The 27471-nt window shown below is 37.4% G+C and overlaps 1 protein-coding gene across 2 annotated transcripts in view; it reads left to right on the forward strand.

Moving 5' to 3' along the window:
* The first annotated feature begins 2472 nt into the window (after window positions 1-2472).
* ELP3 (elongator acetyltransferase complex subunit 3) overlaps window positions 2473-27471 on the forward strand; it is an 84623-nt gene continuing 59624 nt past the window's right edge. Inside the window, exons 1-8 of one of the 2 annotated variants that reach the window (XM_087929708.1) lie at window positions 2473-2565; window positions 3222-3273; window positions 4352-4451; window positions 5546-5684; window positions 6392-6462; window positions 7564-7627; window positions 9133-9201; window positions 10326-10480. In XM_087929708.1, coding sequence (XP_087785834.1) covers window positions 4375-4451; window positions 5546-5684; window positions 6392-6462; window positions 7564-7627; window positions 9133-9201; window positions 10326-10480 — 575 coding nt within the window. In that variant the 5' untranslated portion in view covers window positions 2473-2565; window positions 3222-3273; window positions 4352-4374. The remainder of the gene's footprint in view (window positions 2566-3221; window positions 3274-4351; window positions 4452-5545; window positions 5685-6391; window positions 6463-7563; window positions 7628-9132; window positions 9202-10325; window positions 10481-27471) is intronic. The other variant, XM_026715941.2, reaches the window with a different exon arrangement.

The following is a 27471-nucleotide window of genomic DNA, read 5'->3' on the forward strand; positions in this document are numbered from 1 at the left end:
CGTACGCCATTCAGTCTAGCTACAACTTTGGCATTAGTCTCCAACCATAAGTATCACATCTTGCTTGCATGTTTTACATCTAACTTTATATTGAACTTAGACACAAAACCTATCAATCTTATCTTTTGCATCAGTGATTGAAGCATAAACTTAGACTGTCTTATTAAAGGATTGTCTGCAAAGCTAATTGATATCATTCAGTGATTGACTTCATTGGACCCAAGTGCCATCCTTGCTATATGTTTTCTGATTACTGAAAGAAAGCATTTTGGAGGTGGTGGTCCTAAGTGGTAAACAGTATGGATGGCTGACTGAAAGTATTCAATTTCAGTTTTTGTCAATTTGGTAATGCCTAAAATGTCAATGTATAGTTCATGAATTCCATGTCTCACTATGTTAAGCTTTCCTTTGTTCATGCTTCTTTGTTCCATGTTCCCACTGAATTCAGTCTTTGTAGCTCCGGATTGTGTTTTTTTCCTGCATGACCACATCAGCAACTAGAGATCCAGACTTAATCTAATCATGGTATACCATTAGTACTTTAAAAGATAATCTGAAATAATGTATTGTATTTGAGGGCCCATCATCCAGCACTATCATCATCAATCACTTCATATTTTTATACACATTTTTCTGCCATTGCCTTCTCCTGTGCAGTATGAAATGAACTTTCTCACTGTCATTAAAATGATCGTCTGCCTTCAACATTTTTCTACATCACTGCTGTTCAATATACAGTAGGCACCATGCTTGTTTTAGTCAGGCAGCAGAGATGACTTTCATGACTTGGGGATTATAGATATACTCTTGGCATACATTCCTAGCTTTCTTTATTCAGCCCTGCAAGAACCACCACCACCATCATCATGTCTGTGGAGATTCTCAGTCATCCAGGTCATGATTGTCCCAAAAGTGCTTTTTCAAGAGGCAACTGGATTTTTGTTTTTCCTTGAAAATGGTTAGCTTCTCATCCAAGCAGCTTCTCATCCAAACATACTAACTAGAGCATACAAAACATTTGCTTGACCAATACTTGAATACAGCTCATCAGTCTGGAACCCGCATTACGTATCTGATATTAATACAGTTGAAAAAGTCCAGAAATATTTCACAAGAGTTCTCCTCTACTCGTTGCAGAATACCTTATGCCACCAGACTTGAAATTCTAGACCTAGACAACTAGAACTATGCCACCTTTGGTCCGATCTTAGTACATAAAATTATACATTGCAATGTCCTACCTGTCAAATTAATACTTCAGCTTCAGCCATAACAATACAAGAGCACACAATAGATACAAACTCAAGGTAAACCGCACCAAACTTGATTGCAGGAAATACGACTTCAGCAGCAGGAGGGGTCAATGTCTGGAATACTCTACCTGACTCTGGTTTTTTCCCCCAAACCCAAAAACTTTTAACCTTAGACTTTCTACTATTGACCTCGCCCACTTCCTAAGAGGCCTGTAGGGGGCGTGCATAAGCGCACCAATGTGCCTACCGTCCCTGTCCTATTTCTTTTTTTTCTTTTTTTCTTATATGTATCCATTTCATGTATTCATAACCATGTTTATACTTATACCTGTTATCTTATAATCGCTGAAAGAAAGAAAGAAAGAAAGAAAGAAAGAAAGAAAGAAAGAAAGAAAGAAAGAAAGAAAGAAAGAAAGAAAGAAAGAAAGTCCGGCTGCCTCTTGAAAAAGCATCATTGGGACACCACGGGCAATGTAGCAGGACTCATTACATGTTTGTCAGTCATACATTATTATGAGAATTCCAAACATGGTCGGTTTTTACTAAAGAATAGTTAAATAAAACATGCAAACTTGTTGTGACAGCAAACCGTGTCTACTGAAAGAAGCGAATCGATGACCTTGCTGTAAAGAAAGCAACCGCAAGTTAATCTCTTTGAAGGCAAGCGGGCTGAGTTAGGTTCACTTTAAAACGGCGGTTCTCTACGTGCTTATTCGACCTGAAGAGATACCAGATTCGGGCTGCAAAAACCTTTAAAATTCCTAGATGGCAGCAAAATTACAATTTTGTGCTTCTTCCTGCCATCCGGCCTCCGGATTTTGCAGTACGTAGCCATACGTAAATTCCACAGGGCCATAAGGCAGAGACGGGGAACAATGACTTTTTATGACTTGTGGACTTCAACTCCCAGAATTCTTGAGCCAGGCAGAATTCTGGGAGTTGAAGTCCACAAATCATAAAAGGGCCATCGTTCCCTACTCCTGCCATAAGGCATCGATACGCGTCTCGGCTCCGGCGGAATATCGTCAGTTCGAAGAGGCGGGACGTTTTGTGCTCCACCAATCCCTTTTCCTAGTGCGCGCTCGACTCTGACAATCTCGCTCAGAAAAAAAAAAAAAACCCTGCCTACTCGATTCCCCGGATTTCTTTCTTTGTTTTGCGGCACTGTCGTGAAGAATAAAGAGATTTGCCTAGAGCGGCATAACAGAAGCTCCTGCTTGACGGTCGGAGAGAAGAAACGGGGAGGGGGAGGTCTTGAGAAATCGTTTCGTTGTCGCCAGCGGGACTTTCGCCATGAGGCAAAAAAAGAAAGGTTAGAAAGGGGACGGGACAGAAGGGATATTGGTATGAAGCCTTCTAAAATAGATGCCCTCAAGAGGCATGGGATCGGGTGCGGGGCCGCGCTATCTGGGTATTCTGGGAAATGTAGTCCCACTACAGCTGGAACGCCTCAGTCTCGTGTACCCCGATAGGAAGTTGCGACCGAGATGGCTTATGATCGGCATCATTAGCACAAAAAGGAATAATTTCATCATGAAAATGCTTGTTGGGTGTTCAGAGACTTGAAGCATCCAGAGACCGTTCAGCGTCCAGGTTAAAGCATCCCAAGGAGAGAACAGTCTGTTTTCCACCCAAACACATCCACTGGAGGGGAAACTACCACACTCGATCACAATCTGCCCTCCCGTAATTTAAATCTATGATCCCAGATCTTGCCCTCTGGGCAGTAGAGAATCTGCTGGACCACTTTCAGGGGTTTAACACTGCTAATATATCCTGTTAAGCTCCAGGTTTCTTTACTCAAGACTTACTCCCAGCTCCTTCCATGTCTCTTCATAATTTGTGTGTGTGTGTGAGAGAGAGAGAGAGAGACCCTTTCAAGTCAGTGTTGACTTCTGATCTGGACAAGTCCCTGCAGTTTTCTGAGCCAAGATTTTCAAAAGTGATTTGCCATTGCCTGCTTCTTAGGTCTGGGAGAGAGTGACTGGCTCAATGTCATTCAGCTGACTTGGTGCCTAAGGTAGGATTAGAACTCGTGGTCTCCTGATTTCTGCCTACTGCCTTAACCATTACACTAAACTGACTCTCTTCTTACTTGATTTCTGATCGTCTGATCATTCTTGCTGCTTTTCTCTAATTTGTTCCACTTTGCCTTAATCCATATACTATGTAGTGTCCCAAACATAGTATTGATGGTAGGATCTGACTAAAGCAAAACAGAGTGGCTATTTCTGCCATTTGGAAATTACATTTCTGTTATGTTAATGCTGCCTAAAATTGCATTTATATTCTTCTGCAGCCCAATTACATTGTTGGTTTAGTTTATAATCTGTTCCTTGGCCTGGTAGGACAAGTATCACCTTTGCTATCTGTGCATTTGATATTTTTTCCACTTATCTTGCCTCTGTTAAACTGAATTTTGTAACTTTTGGTCCACTTCTCTAAAAAAACAAGGCTTTTTTTCAGTTTCCTTTTGGTCTTCTAGGTATTATCCCATCTCAGATTTCATATGCATTTCCTGCGTCATCTCCTCCAAGCCATTATTGAAAGTATTGAAAAGTATAAGGTCAAAGTTTGAACCCCATAGTACCCAATGTCAGTTCAGTTTGATAAAACTTGGTAAATGCTTAATGAGTATGATTTTCCAATAAGCTAGGCATTTACTTAATTGTCATATCCTCCAGTCCATGACTATTCTGTGTGAATAGTTCCTTAGAAAAGAATAAATGTTTAGGGAAAAATATAGTTCCTCCAAGAACTCTTTCTCTATTACCTTCCTTCTTGGAGCCTTTAAACATCCTTGAGGAAAGTTAACTAAGGGAGACCTAAAGTTTTCACTTCATTTTCTGCAGTATGTACTAGTTATCTTGCCTATTACCTGAAGACAGCATTTCCTCAACTCTCACATCATCTACTGCAGGGCAGGGCAGATGCCACATTGATTAGTACTAAGGACACTTGTGTTCTGTGACTCTGGTGAATAGGCTTTGAGAGAAGAGAAAGGCTATTCTGTCAGAGAGAGCACAAGTCAGTTTATAGTTGTATGTGAGATATCACTTTCGCACAGGCACTATCATAACCTTTTACTTCTATTTTAGGAGATTTCAGCCGAGCAGAACTCATGATGATGACTATAGCTGATGTCATCAAGCAACTCATTGATGCCCATGATGAGGGCAAAGATGTAAACTTAAACAAGTGAGTTATCTTCTATTTCTTCTTTGCTCTTCGACATTTTACAGTATCTGTCTTCCTCACTTTTTATGGGAAAGGCAATGCCCTGTAAAAGATTCGTATCAGAGGTTGTAGAGAGCAAACAACACTAGGTTGGAGTGAATACTAGTGTATCAGATTTTAGTAAATAGCAAAAGATAATTGGAGATAGGCTGTTCTACAGACCTCTATGCCACGAGTAGCTCTTTAATTGACCACCAACACCTTCAGTTGCACCCAAAAATCCACTGACAACCAAATCAGCTTGTGGTGTACCAGTTGTTTAGGCATATAGTAAGGTATGCACATCAGTACTTGTGCCACTGCATTCTAGACTACAGCTTATGAGTTAACATCACAGACAGCCCTCACGTACAGAGCAATGCCACCCCATCCAGAATGAAAAATAGACTTTCAGCTCTAGGCAATCCCCAAATCCTTAGCCACTCAGTCTTGCTAGATTGAGCTTAAGTTTATTCCTGTCTATCCAGAATCTAAGATGCTGAGATGGAAGCTTAAGAGTATCATTTGGCTAGCCCAAAGATTAAATAAGTGCAAATAACTGATATGTAACTCCTTGCCAATAGCCTCACCCAGTGGCTTTATGTAGATATTGAATAAGATCGGAGAGAGAATAAAATCATAAGACATCATCCAAAGGCAAGGATATAGGACTGGAGCTCTTGCCTCCTATTAGTATCACCTTTTTGTACCTGTTGCAGTAACTCCAATATAATTGTAATGAAGAAAGACATATATCAAGGGTGTCCAATCTTGGCAACTTTAAGACTTGTGGACTTCAACTCCCAGAATTCCTCAGCCAGCTTTGCTGGCTGAGGAATTCTGGGAGTTGAAGTCCACAAGTCTTAAAGTTGCCAAGGTTGGACACCCCTGACATATATAATAGAAGCAAACTGAATCTTTCTGGTTATTATTGACCATAACATTAACAATTTCTTGCCAAGGCAAGTTTAAATATTGATGTGAACTGACATGAATTGAAATCCAAATCATCTGGAGAGCATCCGGTTGCCTCTCTCTATTATATAGTCTCTAAGTTGCATGGCTTTCAATTTTAGGATTAAAACAAGGACGGCTGCCAAGTATGGCCTTTCAGCACAGCCACGCCTGGTTGACATTATTGCTGCTGTTCCCCCTCAGTACCGCAAAGTGCTGGTTCCTAAGTTGAAAGCAAAACCCATTCGAACTGCTAGTGGGGTAAGTGTTTGTTTGTTTGCTTTCATGTACAAGGTCCCAGAGTCAATGATACGGATTTCCACTTGAAAAAGATCAGTACTTGTACCTGAGATCTTGGAATCTATTGCCAACCTGAATAGACCAAAGGAAAAGAAAATTTAACATTGCAAAATTCGTTTGTGTTTTCTTAAAATCTGATATCCACCCAGTTGTGCACAAACATAAAAATAAAATACATACTTAGAATTAAAGTACACAATGACTTTGAACAGTTGCTGAGCACATGAAATTGCTAAGAATGAGAACCAAATTTATTTTGTGTTGCTCTAAACAACTTTAAGAGGAAGTAATTTCATTGTTGCAATGAAGAACATTTGTTGCTGTGTGACAAAAAACCTCCCAGGAAATTCTGAGTTTGCCATCCCTAAAGCATTGAAGCAGATGGACTTTGTCCTGCATTAAGGTAATTTCTACTTTCTTCTGTAGTAATATTATGTTTCCCTAGATTTATATTTTTCCTAGGTAAATTGTTGATATTTTCTAATTAGTTTAACAGTTACTGTCAAATCATCAGACATGCATAGGGCTATGCCTGTTTTTTTAATTCAAATCCTTTTGAATTCAAAGCACCTATCTCAAAATGCCCCTCCTTAAATCATCAATTGCAAAAGTTGATTACAAAAAGACCAGATATTTAATAACTTCTCTGCAACACTCCTTTCTTTCAGATTGCTGTTGTGGCAGTAATGTGCAAACCACACAGATGTCCACATATTAATTTCACAGGAAATATATGTGTGTGAGTACCTAATAAGATGTCAGAATATCTTAAATACTTAGCCAAAATATAGATTTTCTTGTTGGCTTGTTTTTTTTGTAACTTTTTCTTGTTTAGAATCTTTTGCACTGGAATAAAAAATAAATATGAAGGAATGCATTAAGGTATTCCGCTTCATTGAAAAATAAATTCCTAATAATTGTAAGCATCCTTTTTAAAAATAACAGAGAGGCTGTGTTCTTTCTTTAGACTCATCTAAAATGAGGCTTGTGTGCGTATGTTATTTTTCTATAATTATGATGCCTGTTCTTGAAGACATAGGTGCACCACTTTTTTCAGGCAAATGGCTGAACTTGGCATTTGATGGTGTAACGAGTATTCCAAAATCAAAGATGTAGCCTAAATGTAACATTTTCATGTCAATTTACAAACTTGAAAGGACTCCAGCCATCTTTTAGGAAATAAAAATACTGGGTAACTGCAATTCAGTGCTTTTTTTTTTGTAAATGTGCTCCAGTAATGGATTTTTTGCAAGAAGTTTTTTTTTAAGTAATGTGGGCCTCGGACTTCAACCATGATTTGTGGAGTAGGGAACAATTTACACACAGGTTTGGTTTGCAAATTATATTTAACAATGGCTTTTCTAATAACAAACTATGGTTTATAACTATAATGGCTGTTGCAAATAACACACTGAACCAGTACCAAAGAAACTACATTATGCTGTAGCATATTACAGCCATGGATTTTTCTAGCAACACTCATTATCAACTTTGCCTTTCAGAAAATAATGTTGGGATTGTTTTTTCTAGTATATCTGAGGTTCCAAGCCACTCTTTGAACTGGAAGGTCTCTGATTCACTTCTTTCTTCTGTCTTGGAATTGGTCAGTAACCTACTATAAATTGAACTCCTTTCCTGGCACTGCATCATAGGGGCTGGATCTATTTAAGCCAATAGCCTGCTTCCTACAAGGGTCATTTGAAAGTTCATTGAAACAGTTCTTTTGCCTTCAAACATCTGTTATTCATTTAAATGTACACAGTTTAAGGGTTGCCAACCCAAGCTTTTAATTATAAGCTTAACCTCTAGCTATGATTTCATTTTCTTCTTGAAAATACAGATACTGTCCTGGAGGGCCTGATTCAGACTTTGAATATTCAACACAATCTTACACTGGATACGAGGTACTGCTCTCATGGACCTGTTGGTCCTATTTCAGGAAAAAACAACTTTACTATAAACCAGAATATCAAAAATATTGGGGGGGGGCAGTTTATTTTACATTCATCAAATAGTGATGGCTTTGGATTTTCTTTCTTTCAATATTTCACAACTGGACTTCTATCTGGTAATTACTTGTCTCAAGTGTGAGATGGTAATTTTTGAGATAATATTTTAGAAATTAAGTTAGAAATGAAGAGATGGTTAGGGGTACAGGTATGTATACCTTCTACATTGTTGTACTGATACTGTTAGATTCATGTAACAGCTTCCCCAACCCAGTGTTCTACTGGAGTATGTTGGATTTCAGCTCCCTTAATTCTCATCTAGAATGGACAATGCATATGGATGGCCTAAGTTCAAGAAAATACTTGAAGAATTACATTTGTGAAGTAATATATTAATTTATTAAGACTTTTCCAAATTATGCTTCCAAAAGTATTCCATTACATCTCCCATTGTCTTCAGTTAACATAGCCACTAAGAGTGGTCTCTGTTTTCAAAAAGACACTTAGCTTTTTATTAAATTGATAGCTGACTGAATCTGGCTATTTGCTAAAGTCTGAATATGAACTGGAAGCAACTTTTAAAAAATTATATTATATTGAGTTAGATACCTTTTTCCCTAACTCCTTAATCTATTCATCTAGTATATCCATACCACATACTTAGGATTGCTTTGAAAATGGAGATTGTACAAAATTATTTTACAATGACTCCATTACACAGATGGAGACTTATTTATGAAATCCCATTTGGACAGCATATGTGAAATTGATTTGCACATATCATATTAAAATTAATTCAGCTCTTAGAGCTAAACCCGAATCAGATACATACAATGCATACTACCTTCCAAAGTCAAGGATGAGGTTTCTAGAACTTTTCTGGACATTGCTACTTAAGTATGTGATAGAATTCATTATTAAATAGAAGAATGGTCATCTTGTTTGCAGCATGTAATTTACATTTACATTACATAAATTTTAGTTTATATACTGAACCTGTTCACTTTTTTAATATGCTGAAAACCATTTTTGACCAAGATTGAGTAATCCTCAGACCACTAAAAGCTATATCCTGATCTAGCAAAAATAAAATTTGACAGTACAGTACAGTTAGGAATTTGGATTTGATGTATTATTTTTCATCAAATCAGTATCAACTCTTAACAAACACATAGATTTTCTCAATCTGTCCATAATCTAAGAGTTCAAGTCTTCACGGAATACCATTCACCATTGTGACTGAGTCCATCCAACTTGCTAATGGTGGTTCTCTTCCTTCCACCTGTCCCATCATTAGAATCTTCTACATACCACTAAGTTTTTACATAATTGATGTGAAGTATTATAAGATAATTTGATCTCTATCATTTGTCCCTGGTGCGAGAGGAGTTTGAATTATAGATGCTTTAAAACAATCTTACTAGTTGTTTCCTAAGGAATATTGTTTTGTTTTCTTGTAGCCAACATCTATGAGAGCCATACGTGCCAGATATGATCCTTATCTCCAGACCAGACACCGAGTTGAACAAGTAAGGATTTGTTATGGTGGAAGAATGTGATGATGGGATAAAAATTAAGCAATTTAGTTCTTTGTAGCTAAATGCAAAGCTTAGTCTTCAACTATGTCCATGATCTTGGGTAGTAAAACCAACTTAGCATTCCTGGAGATTAACCAATTCACAAAAGATTCTTTCACATAGGAAAAGCATCAATAAAAATGAAAACTGAATCAAAAGGAAAATATGCTGAATGCCAAAGGGTTACAGTATGGCAAAGCTGGATTTGAAGCCCTGCACCCAAAGCATCTAGTAAACTTTTCCTTTCTCCCCACCTTTCCCTTAGTTATCTTTAACTGTCAAATTATATTCAAACAAATTGTTTTGCAACAGAGCCTGGCTTGGCAGGCTGGATGATATCACATTCCATTGCATGAACTTGGAACTGCCAGCGGCTCTCACATGGCACAAACAGTAGTTTCAATTCCCCTTTATCCCAGCCTCCCTTCTACCTCCCCTCAGCTTCCTCCCCCCATTGCCTATGGCATACTGGCATTGGTAAAGCATGGCTGTAGCAGGATGGCAGTCCTGACAATTACTCTTAGCTACTACAGCAAATCTAAAGTTTATCTAAAGATCAGGACTAGATTAAAAACTTCCACTAAACTCTGAACCTTTTTCATTGAAAAACAATCTCTTCAAGAGGGAAAGGCTCCCACTAATATGACCTATACTGCTTGGACTTCATAAATTAATATCAACTTCTTGAATGGTGACCTGCAGAGCTCTTATGCCAGAAGTTAAGCATTCTCCACCATGTTATTTCGTTCAAAAAGTTGTCTTACACTGAGTTAGACCACTTATTTTTTTTAGCCAAAGGTTATTTATATAACTTCCCAACAAATCTCTTACAGGGTGAGAAAGTAGTCTTTACAAGTTTCCAAATACTATTCAAAATAAATAAATGAATAAATATAATTTTTTTATTAAAATGTTGGTGTGGAGAAAGCAAGAGTACTCTAAAAATTCTATCCTATCTGTCCATACTCCTAGAATATCCTAGAACAATAATGATTAAACATAAGATTAAAGAGAGGCATAACATAATATGTGGTAGATTTTGGCCTGGTTCAAAAGACTTGATCTTATTTTTACAGCTGAAGCAGCTGGGCCACAGCATTGACAAAGTGGAATTCATTGTGATGGGTGGAACATTCATGGCTCTTCCAGAAGAATACAGAGATTACTTTATCCGTAATTTGCATGATGCCTTATCAGGCCATACGTCTAACAATGTAGCAGAAGCAGTCAAGTAAGTATCTTATGCAGCAGAAACTTTGGTGCATTGGTTAGTTTTCTATGTTAGTTTGCTTATTGTACCTGAGAGTTATATCATATGGATGTTCACAGTGAAAATTACCCTGGTGTCTTTAAATTTTTCTGGTGAGGTTTAAGATATTTTGAAATTTTTTTGTAAAAATCATTAAGACCAACAGTGATAACAGTGACTGACTATGGAAGCTGCTGTACTATTAACTTAAAAAGGGATCAAAAGCTTGTACAGAAGTTTGTTCCTGCTGACTAATTCCATTTTGTTGTCTGTACCATTGCTTATTCAAGAGGAAGAATGAGAACCAAGGCAAAAGTTAAGGGAAATGAGATATTTATCAGCAGATAAAAATTGATGAATAATTAAATAAGGATAGTCTCTATCCAAGAAATATTATTATTATAATTATAATTATAATTATAATTATAATTATTATTATAATTATTATTATTATTATTATTATTATTATTATTATTATTATTATTATTATTATTATTAAATATTATTATGTCCTTTATGATAATATAACAAAACTATGGAACTTGCTACCAGCATTGACCTCAACAGTTAAAAAGTAACCAATGTATTACTCATTTTAAATAAGACCAAAGGAAATTAAATTAATTAAAGGCCATCTTGAGTGATTTTTATCTTGGGTAAATTGGTAGAAAGCAGCATTAGCTTTAGTAACTATTATAACATTTGTTGAATATGGATCAATATGTTATATAGAGGTAAAGCAAACCAGCTGTCTAGAATTGCTTTTGATTACATCCTTCATCAAGTACTTCTGAATAAATGTAACCACCTTAGAATATATCGGTAGGTAACTTCATGGAATAATAATAATAAGCAGCAAAGTGTAGACTAAATAGATAAATTTTATTAATTTCTGTAGCTGAGGAACATTTTAAAAAAAGGACAGTTGGATTTTGAAATAGTTGGGTAAGTGATTTGGAGTTGATGGTGAATAGTGGTGCAGTCCAGTTGTTTAATGATACCTAATTAAAATATAAAACATTAGGAAATTCTGAAAAATCCCTGGAAAGTCTAAGCATTCCAATCTTTCATATAATTTCATATAATGGGGACAGACATAAGACATCTCTCCTTTTATCCTTGAGCAGATAATAAGAGGTTCATGGATGTTAGTAAGATTCACAATTTAAGAGAAATTTAGGTCTCTGACTTTGAAGTCAAAAATTAACATTGTCATATCCTAAAATCCATAAAGTTTTGTGAAACATGACTATAGAACCATGTACGGTAGGTACAATGTTCATTCTAGAATCTTAAAAATTTATTTCCTCTGGAGGGCAGCAGATACTTAAAAGTTTATTAGGAAAAAAAATTCACTTGATTTCCCAGAGTTGGTCTTCAGGTGTGACTTGATTGTCATAAGTTAAATAGAAAAAATATTATATGGTAGGTGGGATCCGACTGGTTTAACTACTGGTTCGGTGATTTTATGTTTTGCTGCATGCGGGTGTATATCGTCAGCTAGCTGCCTGGACAGCAGAGCAGTGCTGCGCATGGGTGCACAGCAATTGAACAAGCTCTTTTTTCCTGCTTTTTCAACCACAGCTGTGTCGCACAAAGCAGCTGTGGTTGAAAGAGCAGGAAATAAAGGTCAGGTAAGAGCCTGGGCGGGCAGGTGGGCCAAAACAGCAGCAGACATAGAACCAGTTCTATGTATGTTCTCTGTCTGCTGCTCTTCAGAACCACTGGTTCTACAGAGGTGGACAGAACCGGTAGAATCCCACCCCTGAATCTATAACTTTAGCTCTTTCTCAGCTCTTTCTCGCATATTGCCAACAGGGGTTCATTAATCTTTCTTGAAGGCATTTGCTTGAAACACTCAAATTGACAGTTTGTGCATGTATTCAGACAGGTATATAGAGAAGATCTATAGATGTGTGGTGCACCTATTGAATGCAGTATGTTTCCACAATCAACTCTGGCATGTCCAAGTAGAAGTACGAAGGTCAACAAAGTCACTGCTTATTAACATAGACTAGGTTTCTCCAGTCTAGTGCATCTGGAGTTGTTGGATCACATCTTCCATAATCCCTACACAATCTAGATTGGCATAACCATATATGATAACAATACCTCAATCAAGGAACTACTAACTCAGACAAACAAGCTAACAGTAAACAGCAGCCCCATCAAGAAACCACTAAGACCACTCCCACCAACACTGACAGGGCAAGCCACTGAGTATATAAAATGGGAGCAAACCCCACTCCCTTTTAGCACTGATGATAGTTCCTAGTTTGGTAATGAAATGCGTGTGTGTAAGAAAACAACCAAGCTCAGAGGGCACCAAGGACCACACAATTCAACCCTGAGCTACAAATATTCTCTTCTATTGATAATAACAAGCTAGCTGGAATAGTCTGTTTTCTACACAGTATTCCTGCATTTCAATAATCAAATGATTGTTTTATGTTATTTTACATTGTTTTGTGATTGATTTTCTTACGTTTTAAAATCCTCTTTTATAGAGGTGTGTGTGCATATGTATACATAAGAAAACCATTAGTCAGAAACATCGTTGTCAGTTTATAGCTGAAACCACAATGGAGGAAAGTCAGTAGGTCAAGATGAAAATAGATGAATGTTTTAATCATGATTGACATGTCCTCTTATAATGCAAGATATTAAGATGTATTGGGAAGCTATAATCTGGGAGGGGTGTTGTTCTGGTTTATTATAGAATGTGAATGTACCTAATTACATATTATGCAACGTACCATGGTTAAACAAAGTTAGTCCAAAGTGCTAAAGCAATCATTGTTACTTGAATTAGATAAGTCTTGTATAGCTTGATCCCTTAGGGACATGGTAGTACATTTTCAGACTAAGGTTTTCTCATTTCATTGAAGCATAAGATTTGTGAGCTCACTTCATCAGATGCAATGGAATGGCTAGATTGATGTCAGATTTAAATTGGAATGAGTCAGAGAGGTATTGTTGATCAATTGGGTGAAAAATTGCTTGTGTATTATCACCCTTTCATTATATTGCATCTAATGAAGAGAGTCATAGCTTTCAAAAGCTTATACCTCTTAATAAAATTCGTTAATCTGAAAGATGCTACTAGCCTTCTTCTGATATTGGGCTACGATAGACTAACACAGCTCTCTTCCTACAACATCTGATCCCTTCATTGATCAAAATATCCTAGCAGTACAAAGAGATTGTGAAGTTGATAACTTCCAAAAGGAAGTCCCACAGCTTTTCTCAACGTGGCTCCAAAAATGTACTATTTTACTTTAAATATCATGTACTGTATACAGTATTGATTGCCGATATAGTATAGTTGTTAAGGCATTGGAAATAGTTCAAGTGCCCACTCAGTTGCAGAGGTCAGTGATGACTTTAGGCTAGTCATGTTCTCTCAGACCCAACCTATCACACTGAATTGTTGCAAAGATTAAATTTGGAAAGACTTTCCCATATATACCTGTGCTGTGTTTTCATGTTCAAAGAACTATTCTGTAGGACAGAGTTGAGGAAACATTTTGTTTAAATGTCTTTAATCATTAATTTACTTTATAGGGCTAACTGATTGAAAAGTAATTTAAAATGCTTTCAGAATGCTTTAAAAATGCCACTTGGGCCCAATACAACAATAAGGACGATACATATATTTTCTGGAGAAACTTCAAGCCTACTTTAGATGCAGGGATAGTGAGTTTTTTCTGGAGCAGGCAGTGTCTGTTTAGACAAACCTATGACGTGTGTCAAAGACGATGTGCTACAACATTTTGGGTGACACCAACATTCACCAACACCCAACAACTAATTTTTGAAAGCATGCCCTCCTCTCGTATGATGTTTGGAGGCTGCAAGGGAATGGGATATGCTTTCACATGGACACTGGAGCCTCAAAAATTGTACAGGAATTGTTCATGTGAAAATGGGGTGTGTTCTGGGGCAGCCTCTGAAAATTGCACAACAGGGTGTACTCTTGCGGAGTACACCCGGAGTACTCTTGGAGGCTGCGGAGGCCATTAAAAAAAACAGTTTTGAAGTCACTTCAAGGACAAAGTCCTTGCGCAACCCAGAGCAGTTTTAGGTAGGCCAAAGGGCCAAGTCAACAGAAAAAGAACACCACCCCGACTTCTGGTTTAAGCTTCTTCGGCGACAGACCTAAACCGCAACTCTGCACGGTTTTGATCCGTGCTCGCCTCTGGAGCGCCCCAAGCCAGCTGGTTTCAGGACTAAGCCACCCCGTAGAGGTGGTGAAGAGGGGGGAGACTGCCTGCAGGGTTGAAGAGAGCTGCATCTCTCCTCCTCAGCTGGCCATTACTCCCTTTATCGAAGGCGGTTGCAGCGATGGTCAGAAATAGCCACCCCAAAGAAGAACTTGACCGGAACAGAACGTGCAGGAGGAACGTAAGAAGAGAAAGTTTTGGTTGACTGAGTCAAACAGCAAAAAGCAATAAATAAGGTACCCAGGAATTATTTTTTTTTTAAAAAATAACACTGTTCCCAAAGAAGATTTTCAAGCAGCGAAGGAGAGAGAAAAGGGAAAGAATTTGGGTTTTTTTCTCTCCTCTTCCTTTCCCTATACTGACAGCTAAGAGACTTAAGCAAGAAATTGAAAAAAAAATCCACTTTGACATCAATAGGCATTTAAGCTGAAAATAAAATGTCAAAGGGATAATAAAGATTTCTGGATATTTAAAAGCTTTTGAAAGCAGGAAAGGAGAGAAAAAGAATAAAAGGGCAGGATCTGGAAGGGAGGAGACTGCCTGGAATTAAAAAGAACTTACAGTAAAATCTCAACAAGACTTCTAAAAGATACATTTTAACTGAAACATGGCAACAAAATAGTAAAACCTCAGGAAGAGAAAGTGAAAAAAGAAGTAAGAAGAAACAGCTTGGGAATATTTGGATTACTTGGTGACTTCTGGATTTTTGGTTACTGCCTTTGAATGATTAAAATCAATCAGGTGGTTGTTTAAAATTGTTTAAAATGGCACCACTTTTAGAAGAACTGAAAACGGAACTTAAAAAGTACAAAGAAGATGCACAAGAAGGGAGAGGTTCTTTTGGCTTCGTATTTCAATTCTTAGAAATGGAGATTTGGAACTATGAGAAACAACAAGAAACGCCTGCAGAACAAGAAGACTGGGACAAAGAAGAAGCCATCTTTAATGAACAAGTAATTTTATGTGGGGGAAGAAAAGGAAAGTGGGGGAAAGAGAATGAAAAGTTTAAGATTTGGAAAAACAACCCCAAAAAAGAATGGTTTGAAAAATAAGTATAAAATTAGAAAGCAACAGAAGATGGAAATGAAAAAGAGAGAATTAGAAGTAGAGAGACAAAGGGGTAAAAGGGGAGGGAGAAGAAGAGAGGGAAGAAAGAAAGGAAAAGAAGTTATAAAGAACAGAAACAAGATATAGAGAAACAGCGCCTATTTAGAGATAATGGGTGAAAATCTAATTGAAAAAGGGATTCTGCAAAGGTACATAAGATAGCATTGTTATATTAGAAATAGAAATAATTTCAAAAAATATGAAACAATGTATGATCAAAATGATGGATAAAATAGTTATCGTAATTTAGTGGAATGTTTGTTAATAAATGTAATAAAATGAATATTTAATGATTTATAAAACATAAGCGAAGGGAAATAGGGGAAAAATTAATTATGGAAAGATTATACGTGTCCCCAAGGATGTATGATATTTAATTGAAAAGAAATGTTAAAGATGTTAAGACTTTAATGAATATTAATGATAGTACTGAATTGGAATGGAATGAGGGTTTTAATTACATATATTTATAATCCTTTTTTTAAAGAATATAGTGTGTATTTTAAGAATCTACCAAGCAGAATTGGAAGTTATGTATTATGTATTATATTGAATGTTATAACCTTAAGGTATACATTGAAGTTTAAATAAGAGTTGAATGGATAAAATTAAAAGATATAAAGGTGTCATACTTCAATTAGTAACTACAGGAGAAAATTTGTTTAATGAGAAAAGATAATATGAAATTGAAACAGGACAGACAAAAATATAAACATAATGATTTGAATTGAGATGAGAATAATCAAATTAAAGTTGAGAAAATTAAAAGAGGGGAACAACTATATAGAAAATGCAAAATAGTAATAAGATATGGAATAGAACACAAAAATGAGCATGAAATTGAGTTTGTGTCTGTATAAAGAAGTATAACCCGGGACCATGCTATTTTCAAAAAAGATGTTTTACTTGTATTTTGTGTGTGTGAACACCCAAATAAAGCTTTATAAAAAGAAAAAGAACACCACCCGAATGTAAATGGCATACAGTAGATCTATGAGGGCAATTGTGCCAATCCCAAAGGATCATGCATATTTTGAATGGCATCAGTGATGCTAGGACTGAAGTTGAGGCCCCTTCTCTTTTATTTGTGTGTGTGTGAGAGAGAGAGAGGGGGGCGGGGGAAGGGGGGAAACATATCAGCAATGTTAAGTTAGACATTTAACAATTTTTTGGCATGCTGAGCCCAAAAGTTCACCAACACTGGTCTAGCTGATATGCCTCATTTATTTCTCCTGAAGAATCCATAGAACGTGTAGAGGTAGTCCTTGGCTCATAATCATAATTGGGGCAGGAACTTCTATCACTAAGTGATGCAATCATGAAGTAAGTCATTGAGTGACCCCACTGGATTTGTACTTTTGCCACAGTAATTAAGCAAATGATGGGGTGTTAAGCAAGTCCATCTTCTTCCATTGATTTTGCTTGTTAGAAGTCAGCTGGGAAGGTCGTAAATCATGATCACAGGACCTGGAACACTGCAACCATCATAAAAAGCACCTGAATTGCAATTATGCAACCAGAGGGGCACTGCGACAGTCTTACGTCATTTCTTTCAGCGCTCTCATAACTTCAAACGTTTGTTAAATGAATGGTTATAACTTGAGGACTACCTGTAAAGCAATGAAGTGCACTAATGTGCTTTTTTATAATATATTATATAAGGGCAGCAAACTTCTATTTCATTATCTTAACTAATTGATAAAGCATAAATGTCATCCCGATTGCTTAGAAATACTTTTCTGAAATACTTAGTATAAAAGTTTGCAACTGGAATTAACAAAAGTGGCCTTAAGCAAGGAAATTGCTTAATCAGTATATAATTATGCATGCCTGTTAAAAATAATGTATCAGACAACGTAAACACTTCGCTCTTTCTCTAACACAGTTTTCATGATAATTTTTTAAAACTTGCACAGAAGCTTAAGTAATTTAAGCAAACATCCTTCAATAATATTTTGGCAGACTGGATCTCAGGTGGCACTATAAGGGTACAGTAGGATTTTTAGAATGGCATCAATGGAGAAGAGCAGCTTTTGCCCACCTCTGCATCTTCACCTGCATTTAACTAATATTTCTTTCACCTTCCCTTTAGTACAGCTAGGGATGGTGGGGGTTACGAGTCAACACAGTTGGATAGAAGCTCTGAGGAGAAGATTATTTTGGATAGCATTGAAGCAGCCTCTGTCCTTTGGAGGTCCCATACACACCTAGTGTCCAAGCTTTTAAATGTGGATTGTCTCCAATGAATAGCCAATCAATTGTCTACTATACTGAATGGAGCTGGAAATTCTCCTTATAATCCAACTCCTTACAGAATCAAATTACGTGCCCACAATAAAAATCTTTTTAGTCCGTGGGGTTCCTAGGTGAAGAAAAAGGTTTCCCTCGCATATACGTGCTAGTCATTTCTGGCTCTAGGGGACGGTGCTCATCTCCGTTACAAAACCGAAGAGCTAGCGCTGTCCGAAGACATCTCCATGTTCATGTGGCCGGCATGACGAAATGCCGAAGGCGCATAGAATGCTGTTACCTTCCCACTAAAGTGGTCCCTATTTTATTACTTTCATTTCTACATGCTTTCGAACTGCTAGGTTGGTAGAAGCTGGGACAAGTAATGGGACCTCACTCGGTTATGCGGTGCTAGGGATTTGAACTGCTGAACTGCCGACCTTTCTGATCGACAAGCTCAGCATCTTAGCCACTGCGTCCCCATGGGGTTCCAACATGGCCGCATATTGCTAGCCTTTACAGAAACATTCCAGCAGAAGCAAGCATGTTTCCCAGGAGGCATTGCATGAAGGAGCCTCGGTGTTTGAGAGAACAGAACCAGCCACTGATCCAATCACTAGGGCTTTTCTCTTTCTAAAGAATGCTTGGTAAGGCTGATGAGAAGGTTGGGTTTTTTTATTTATTTTATCTCTTGAGAACATGAGGCCACTAAGGGGATTTCAATAGGCTTTCCAGATCCCTATCAAACAAGGCCCAGCCGGGGATTTAATGATTACATGGATAAGGCAGAGGGCGTCACATCTGTGGGAGGACAGCTGTCTGCATGGCAATCATCACTCTGCTGTGACTTGACTTTGTTCTTTAGAGAAAGGGTTTCACTTCTAGGTGTTGAAACACAAAATTCTGGGGGGAAACGGGTAGGAGGGGAAGTGAAAGTGATTTGAACAGGAGCACAAAGGAACTTAACTTTTTAGATGGAGGTGAACTGGATTTACTTAGTGTTTTTCTTCTGACTCATTTAGTGGATGGAGGAAATGTTGGCCAAAGCCAATCCAGTTCTGACTCATGATTTAAAAACCTGAGTGAAGTCCAAGAAAGTTTAACTTGTCCATGAAGTTGTTAGTAACTTTTGCCAGAGAAAAGAGAAAGATAAGACCTTTAATTATGTGTCTTTTGAACAGGCTTAAAGAATTTTAAACAAATTGGAGCAGAAGCAAGCTGGCAGAAGATAGATGGGGAGGCGAGGGCTTTTTATCTTTATCCCGCCAATGGGAAGAGCTCTGCGTTCTCATTGTACCTGCCAGAGATTTAATTTTGCATTGTGCAACTTTATGCACATAATGCAATCAGTTATTTTTATTTGGAAAATAAAATTCATACTGTGACTTGTAGTTTGGCTGAATTTGAAGACCTGCATTGATTTATTCTAAAGGCAGTCACAATGCCAGTGGCTCTAAAATATTTCAGTCTGTTACTTACTCCCCATTTCATCTTTTATGGTTATTAAATGGAAATCAGATAATAAGGTATTATAACAAAATCTAGCATCTGCTAAGCAGTTTTTTAGACAATGAGGTATGCTGCGTTTTGGTATTTTATATACTAAAACAGACCATTTTATTTTCCCTGAATTAAAATTGGAGAAGTATTTTAAGTATTGCAGACATTGTATTTTATCTATATTGCTATGCAGATCCCAAAATGATGTTTTAGGATGATCTACATTATATTATTTCTGTGCAGAGGGATATACTCATAATCTTAAGGACGCGATAGAGGATCAGTTAAGGCAAAATAAAGGATGAAATCATGGGAAAGGAGAAACTGAGAAAAAGAAACTGAAAATAACTCTGCCTTGACTCTTTTTGGTATAAGAGAGGCCAGGAGAAATCATCAACAGACTTTCAGGTTTTTATTCCAACAAGAAAGTAACCTTACTGTATAATTCTTGTCTGTTTCCTGATCTGGCCTACCTCATAATTCCAACTCTCCATTAGTGATCATCCTGGTTTTTGCAAATTCTTGCACTGCTCTGTGGACCAGTGTTGGGAAGGGGAGAAGCGATGGTTTTGCAAGCGTACGCTGCTTGCACAAATGCAGCTTTGTGTGCTTGCTTGCTGCTTGCACGGCCCAAATAGGCCACAGCCCAGTACCAAGCCACGTCCGAGGGGTTGGGGCCCCCTGCTTCAGATCACTCAGATTCTCTTTGGACATGGGAGAACAGGTATATACTGTACTTCTCCAAATAAAGCTACTCATCATTTTATGAATGGTGGAGCCAGCCGTGTCCTTCTAAATAAATACGATACATGAGGAATTTAATTTCCTCATGGGCATCTTATGTCTTTCGTTAGTGTGAACCATATTAGGTGACAAGAAGAGGTGGTTAAATTTTCTATAAGCATAAATTAACAGAATTTTCTTGGTGGTGTAGTTGTGCCCAGTATTACTTCCTCAACTATGAAATTGGAGAAGAGTTGAGTGTCATATCTGGCTACTCCCACTAGAATTCAGTGGATGTTTTATTTTATTTCTATGTTACTGCTCTGAGATAAACACATCTCACTGTAAATATGTCTGATAAACCATTATTGATGTACAGTTAGATACAGATTTTAATGCAACATACGGTGATTCAGTGCTAAAATGAAAGTCGGAATTTTCATCTCAGTTTTTCCTTGAATTTTTGAGAGAATTGAAGCATTCTCTTTGACTTCAAAATCATTGGGATTTACTTAAAAACCATGAATTGTATCTTAGATGAAACACTCATCTGAGAACCACAATTGACCAATGAATATATAGAAATGAACAAGTAGGAAGAGAGATATCCTTTAGTAGTTCTTCTGTACCAACGTAGAAATCAACATAGGTATCCTAAAAGAGTACCTAGGTATCCAAATATTTTGGTGCTTTCTAGCTCTTTATTAAACTTTTTTCGGGTGCGATAAGGTTTCTTTAAGCAGTGTGCATGCTTAGTAATGGATTTGAAATAAAAATAAATGCAAAATGCATATTATCCTTCATGTGAATAAGTATGTAAGTACTGACCAATGAACCAGACTCAGGTCAATATCCTTCTAATCCTTATGAGACAGTAAAATGTCTACAGAGATTCTCAATCATCTAAGTCATGGTTGTCCCACAGGTGCTTTTTTTTTTCAAGAGGCAACTTGACTTTCTGTTTTTTCTTTGAAGATATTTCGCCTCTCATCCAAGAAGCTTCTTCAGCTCTGACTGGATGGTGGAAACTGGAAGGATTTATACTCCTTGCAGACAGCTGGTCATTTGCATTCTTTTATAGAGTCATTGAGGCCACCTGGAGGTTTATCTGTGTCATCAGGGTCACCTGATTAGCGCAAGCGGGTGTGGGGCCTTCTTGGAACAGTTGAAAGGACAGTGTTGTAGACTAGCGATAGATGATGTTGTATCCCTCCCCCTCTGTTGAGAGACGGCTGTTCAGTTTTGATATAGATGGCCTCTTTGACACCTCTTTCAAACCAGCGGTCCTCTCTGTAACAAAATGTGGACTTTGCTATCTTCAAAAGATTGGCTTTTGTCTATTAAAGGCAGATGGGCTGCTGAATGTAGTCCTGATGTGTTTGTTCTCCTACTGTATGTTGAGCCATGCATTTTTTAAGTGGTTGTTTTGTTTCCCCAATGTACTGATCTGCATATGGCTTATTGCATTGTACTGCATATATACCACATTGTTCAGTCGTGTTTGGATGTTTATCTTTGGGGTGGACAAGATTCTGCCTTAACGGATTCTTGGGTTTAAAGTATGCATGTATGTTGTGTTGGCTGAAGATCCTCTTGAGCTTATTCCTGCAACATATGGAATGCCAACATTGCTTCATTTATTGTTCTCTTTGTTATTTGTTAATAGAGGAACTCCTGCAGAGTCTTTTTTGAGATTTGATGAAGGCCCACCAGGGATAGCCACATGTTCTGAGGGCAACTGTGACACAGTAGTTGTGACCTTTGCATGTTGATCTTTACTATGGCTTCTGATATGCACTGAGAAAGCATATCTCAAGGATAAAGCGTTTGTCCTGTGTGCAGATTGTCTTGGATTCAGTTTCTGGCATCTGCAGTTGCTAAAGGATATTGGTCTGCTGGGACCTTGTAGAAACCTTGCCTTAGACTTGGAATGCCTCTTTGAGTCAAGGAAGATAATCCAGAGCAGCCAGTATATTCAGTATAAGGTGATTTCCTTTTCTCTTGTCTGATGATAATATTATTTGTTTTTAAGGCTTTTTAAAGAGGCTTGCTTGTTGAAAGTTCTTTCATCCAAGATACCACCAGTTAACTCAACTACTTCTACATTTTGATGCTTCATGCTATGTTCTCTTTGTCTTTATATTTCCCCAGAGGTTTTATCCAGAGATGGCTATGTCCATCTCAATTCTACAAGGTTTCTATTATACCCATCTCTGTTTTCAGTTTAAAACAAAGGAACCCTAGAAAAACTAGTAATCCCATTGACACTGAGAAAAATCAGAAAGCATAGTCCACAGGAGTTGGGTGCCAATAAATATAAATAAATAATAAAATATTTTAGGACCAGCTCAATTTAACACATATTGTAAATGTCTGGGAGTTTTTGGCAGATTTGATGATGGAAAGATGGATAGATGGATGTTTTCAAGAAGGTTTCATCATATAAGGTAGTTAAAAATCTGTGGGAGAGGAGCATGAATATAACTTGTGTTCAGATCATGTATACACTTGTTTATAGTTTAAGATAGGTTGTGGGAGAAGTTTCTCAAAATATAATGGATTGGTCTTAGTTTGCCCCATGAATTCTCCCAAAGTTCTGGAGAATAAATAAGTAAACGTATTTCCCCGTTTTTGGGAAATACCAAACTCAGATACAAGCTGAGATCTGTTTTTCTCCCTAAGTAAAACAAATAGCCCTCTTGTTAAATGAAACTCAGTAGAGAGATGAACATTTATTTGAATGAATGCAAGATTAATATTAAATAATGTTCCAAATGTTTCCTGAGTGTGAATCTTAGATATTTCATTGTCTTGTGAGATAGTTTTCAATTTTCCCATATGAATTAATGCATGAACTGTCTTGGCAAAAATGGGAATGAAAGATAAAGCAGTGAAAGAAACAAGAGAAAAAGTATGATGACTGTGGAAAGAGAAAGTACTGTATATATCCTGTATGAAGAAGCATTGGAAGAGTAATTTCCCAATATAATGAGTAAAAAGTGGATGCCAGGAAACAGGCAAAAAAAATCAATATGTGTTATACACTACTCAATGGAGTAACCATCAGGACTGGAGCTTTTCTTCTTTTTATGATTTTAATGGAATCTATTATTTCCCGAAGAAATAAAGGTACAGCTAGAGAGGAAGTTTGATCATATGTGATCTTTGTAAGAGATATGTTACCTAAGAATTGATTGGTTTCTTCCTCAGTTACATTGGAGTCAGTTTTGTATAGTAACAGATAAAAGTTTTTAAAAGTTGATTTATGAAGTTGTAGCCATTGTATTCTTTATCCTGACTATCCTTAAGTAAGAAAAACAATAACATTTTGTTATAACTGTTTCGATCAAGAGGCCAGTGGTTTATTTTTTCTTTTCTTTCATTCCCAATGCTTGCTTTACATCCTTCAATTACAATATATGCTTAACAGAAAACAAGATTCTCCCAAAGTCATCTTTAATCAGATTTATTAAAAGGTTAGAGAAAAGGCTTTTTGATAAGTGGATAGTTAGCAAAATATTTTATTTTACTAATACACTAGGGTGTGATGATTTCTTAATTCTCTTGCTAACAAGACAGGACAACTGTGCAGATGTTCAAGGCTAACAATGTTTTATAACTGTGCCAGGCTTCAGGAAGCTCCTAACATTCATGTATCCATTTCTTTATGAAAGTCACTGTGGCTTGCGCTTAAGTTATAAGGAATGCTTAAAAATTATACATAATTTCTACAAAAGTTAGAGTGACCGTATATTTTATCATCTAGACCAGGGGTGTCAACTTCACATCATCACAGTGGCATCATGTGACGTATTGGGACTTTTTTCCCCTTCATTAAATTAGGCATGGGCGTGGCCAGCATGTAATACATCCGGCCCACCAGCTGGGAGTTTGACAGCCCTGATCTAGACCAAAAAGTTTTTGGAAGTGAAAGGAGGCGCTAAAAATAATTAACATTCCTCCTGATCCAGCGAACACGCAGTCTGGCTGTTTCTTGCATCTCATATGCCACAGCATAAAGCATGACCCACATCATGAGGTCATTTCCCGTTTGGAAATGTACGATTTGTGCATCTGTATATACTAGGATCCATAAAAGCTAAAGCAAGTAGAATAACAGTGGGAGGAAATATCCTCAGAAAATAATAGCCCTGCCTTAGCACAAAATCCTTTCCTTAACATAGCAATTCCATTTCATATATTTTATATCTCTGAAATAATCACAGTTACCATGAGACAAATACATACAGACAATATCTTTATCATTTTTTAAAAATCTAACTTGTGATTAACATTTTATTTTGTAAAGTTTGCATGTAACCATGTAAGTCTGAGTTTGAAATTTCCTTCCTTCATGCCAAATATGCTTTCGTGGCTTCTCTTTCTAATTCTCTTTTATCCAAAAATAAATTTTTCAAGTCATTTAATGTTTGGCTTGCTTAGACCAGAATAGAATAGGTTCTGCTTCATCCAGCTTTGACTTGAAATGCTGACTGTGGTTCATGATCTATCCCTTTAAACTACATGCTCTATGCAGTGAATTTTATTTATTTGAAAAGTATTTCTAAACTGCTTATTAAAATAACCCTATTTCAGTGTAAAAATATTAAAATATAATGAAACGTTGTAATGAATCTGAATTCAGAAAAGCATTCCTATAATAAATAAAAACAATAAAATGTGCCCTGAAAGGGAAGGGATTGTTTGTCAGTAAGTAATTCAGTAGCAAGAATTGTTCTGCTAACAGATGGTAGCCGCAGCGCTGTTTGCTGAGAGCAGCCAAATGATAGCCCAGTCTCTACAATAAGATTTCTAATCTGCTATAATTTATTTAAAAATCCTATTAGTGTGTGTGTGTGGGGGGGAATCCTTGAAGAATTGACTACAGTTCAGAGTTGGCTATTCTTATGAAAGAATTCAGGCTACACTGCAGAAAACAGTGCATACCCGATGATATGCAATCATACACCTCAATTCCAGGTCAACAAAAGTGATGCTGTCAAGGTCCTAGTCTAATATCAGAAAACTCTGTAGGTCTGATGGGAAGGAATAGACTCAGGTTCAATCCTGACAAGATTGAGTGGCTTAGGTATTTCAGAGGCCTGGCTCTGGGATCTTTGGTCTTGGATTGGATCACGGTTCCTTATTCAAAGACTGATATGCAGTTTGGAGAATCCTTATGGATTCATTGCACCTCATTACATCTACAGTATGGACTGATTGCACCTAAAGAGCAGGTAGCAGCTGTGATCAGGAGTGCCTTTGCACCAGTTACATTTCTTTTCTGGAACCAAGAAGCACTTCAGTCATTCATCTTAGTCAGCTCACAAACTGATTGCTGTAATGAGCTGCCTTTGAAAGACTACCCAGAATCTATAGGTATTCCAGAATACAGTGGTACAATGATGGATATTTTTTGTTATGGCCATGAGATACCATTATTCTGCAAGCTGCTCTAATTACTGATTGGCTTCCAGATGCAATTTAAGATATGTGTATGTGTGCACACACACATGCTGCAGCACAATACCTGACTTATCTCCTACATGCCTCAATAATACATTGCTGAACTCACAAGGATGTCATTGACTGGAGTACAGCAAGATTAAAAGAGCAAAATGTTGTGGGAGCAGACATGATGGTCTGAATACCCATTTTTTATTTCTTGGACCAGGCAAATGACATTTGATGGTAAAACTGCCAACTGTCAGAAGTGTAAGTTTCCATTCTCTCTCTCTCTCCATCTCTCTCTTTCTCCAAAATCTAAACATAAAAAACCTGGCATGTTAACAGTTTACATGTAATGCCATCTTCAGTGCATGGCCCCAGAAAGACCTAATATGCTATTTGTGGGTCCTTCTGGACTCACAACTCCTAGAAGAGCAGGTGGCAGTCATGACTAGGAGGACCTTAGCACAGTTTCATTTGTGCACCAGTTACACAGGTTCCTGAACCTGGCGGCTCTGCTGACAGTTATTCCTTCTCTGGTCACCTTCTGTCTGGAGTATTGTAATGTGCTATATGTAGGACTGCTATGGAAGACTATCTGGAAGTTTTCACTGGTGCAAAATATAGAGGCACAGGCAGGTATATGTTCTTCTAAAACAGAATGTGTTATTTCTCCATTCTGTCAGATGCATTGGTTGCCTGTCTCCTTCTAAGCCATTCAAGACCATTCAGGTTGCTGGTGTCCACCTTCATGGCATGGGGCTGGTTTATTTGAGGGATCATCTGCTTGCCCCGTCAGATCTGTCATGATAGCCCTGCTGCATGTCCTGTCTCTCAGGGAACTACACTTGGCAGGCTTAAGGAGGTGGACCTTCTCTACGGTGGCACCAGTCTTACTAGAACATTTTCCACCCTGAAGTGAGGTCAGCTCCATTGACCCTTATTTTTCAGAAGTCCCTCAAGACCCGGATTTGACACCGTACTTGGAGATTTCAGGGAACCAGTAAGATCTTTTGTGTGTCCTTCTTTTTCTAACTTGTTTAATATGACTAGGTTTGGCACATTTATTGTTTTATGATTTGTTTCACTGTATGCCAGCCAGATTCCCTTCTTGTGAGATGGACAGACTTATAAATATAATAAATAAAATAAAAATAACAGACCATATTTAAAACATCCGCACAACAATTCCAGAAAGGGTCAAGAATATTCCTCTTCCCTCTAATAATATCATATCACTGAATGTCCTTTTTGTAAGTTATTGTTGTTATTCAGTTACCTGTTTTGGTGAAGAGATATTCAGTATTGGCTGGATACACCTTAATTGCCACTTATTTAGAATAGATTCATTGAGTACTAGGCAGCTTGATAAAGGTACAGGTGGATTGGCAACTTTCAGCATCAAATTCCCTATACAGTTCCAGAAGGAACATTGGTCATTCTTGGACTTGGTCATTCTTAGGTTCAAAGAACCTAAATGGCTTGATTTATTCCCTGATGAAGTCCTATACAGTGCCTGATTCCTAAACCATGTCACTTGCTTTTTTATGTCCTGGTTATTGGTAGGAACATGAATTGACTTTATTGGCTGTCTTACCTTGCTTGCCGTCCTGGTCTATGAATACACTTTGTAGGATGGGTAAATTGTGGATTATGCAACTCACTTTTGTCTATATTTTTCAAAGTTCCATTCTGGTGACTTGCCTCCATTGTGAATCCTCCAATGAGCTCAGCCATTTTCCT

The sequence above is a fragment of the Pseudonaja textilis genome, chromosome 1 (assembly GCF_049901715.1).
Source record: "Pseudonaja textilis isolate UNSWEBS1 chromosome 1, rPseTex1.2, whole genome shotgun sequence".
In the NCBI taxonomy this organism is placed as follows: Eukaryota; Metazoa; Chordata; class Lepidosauria; order Squamata; family Elapidae; genus Pseudonaja; species Pseudonaja textilis.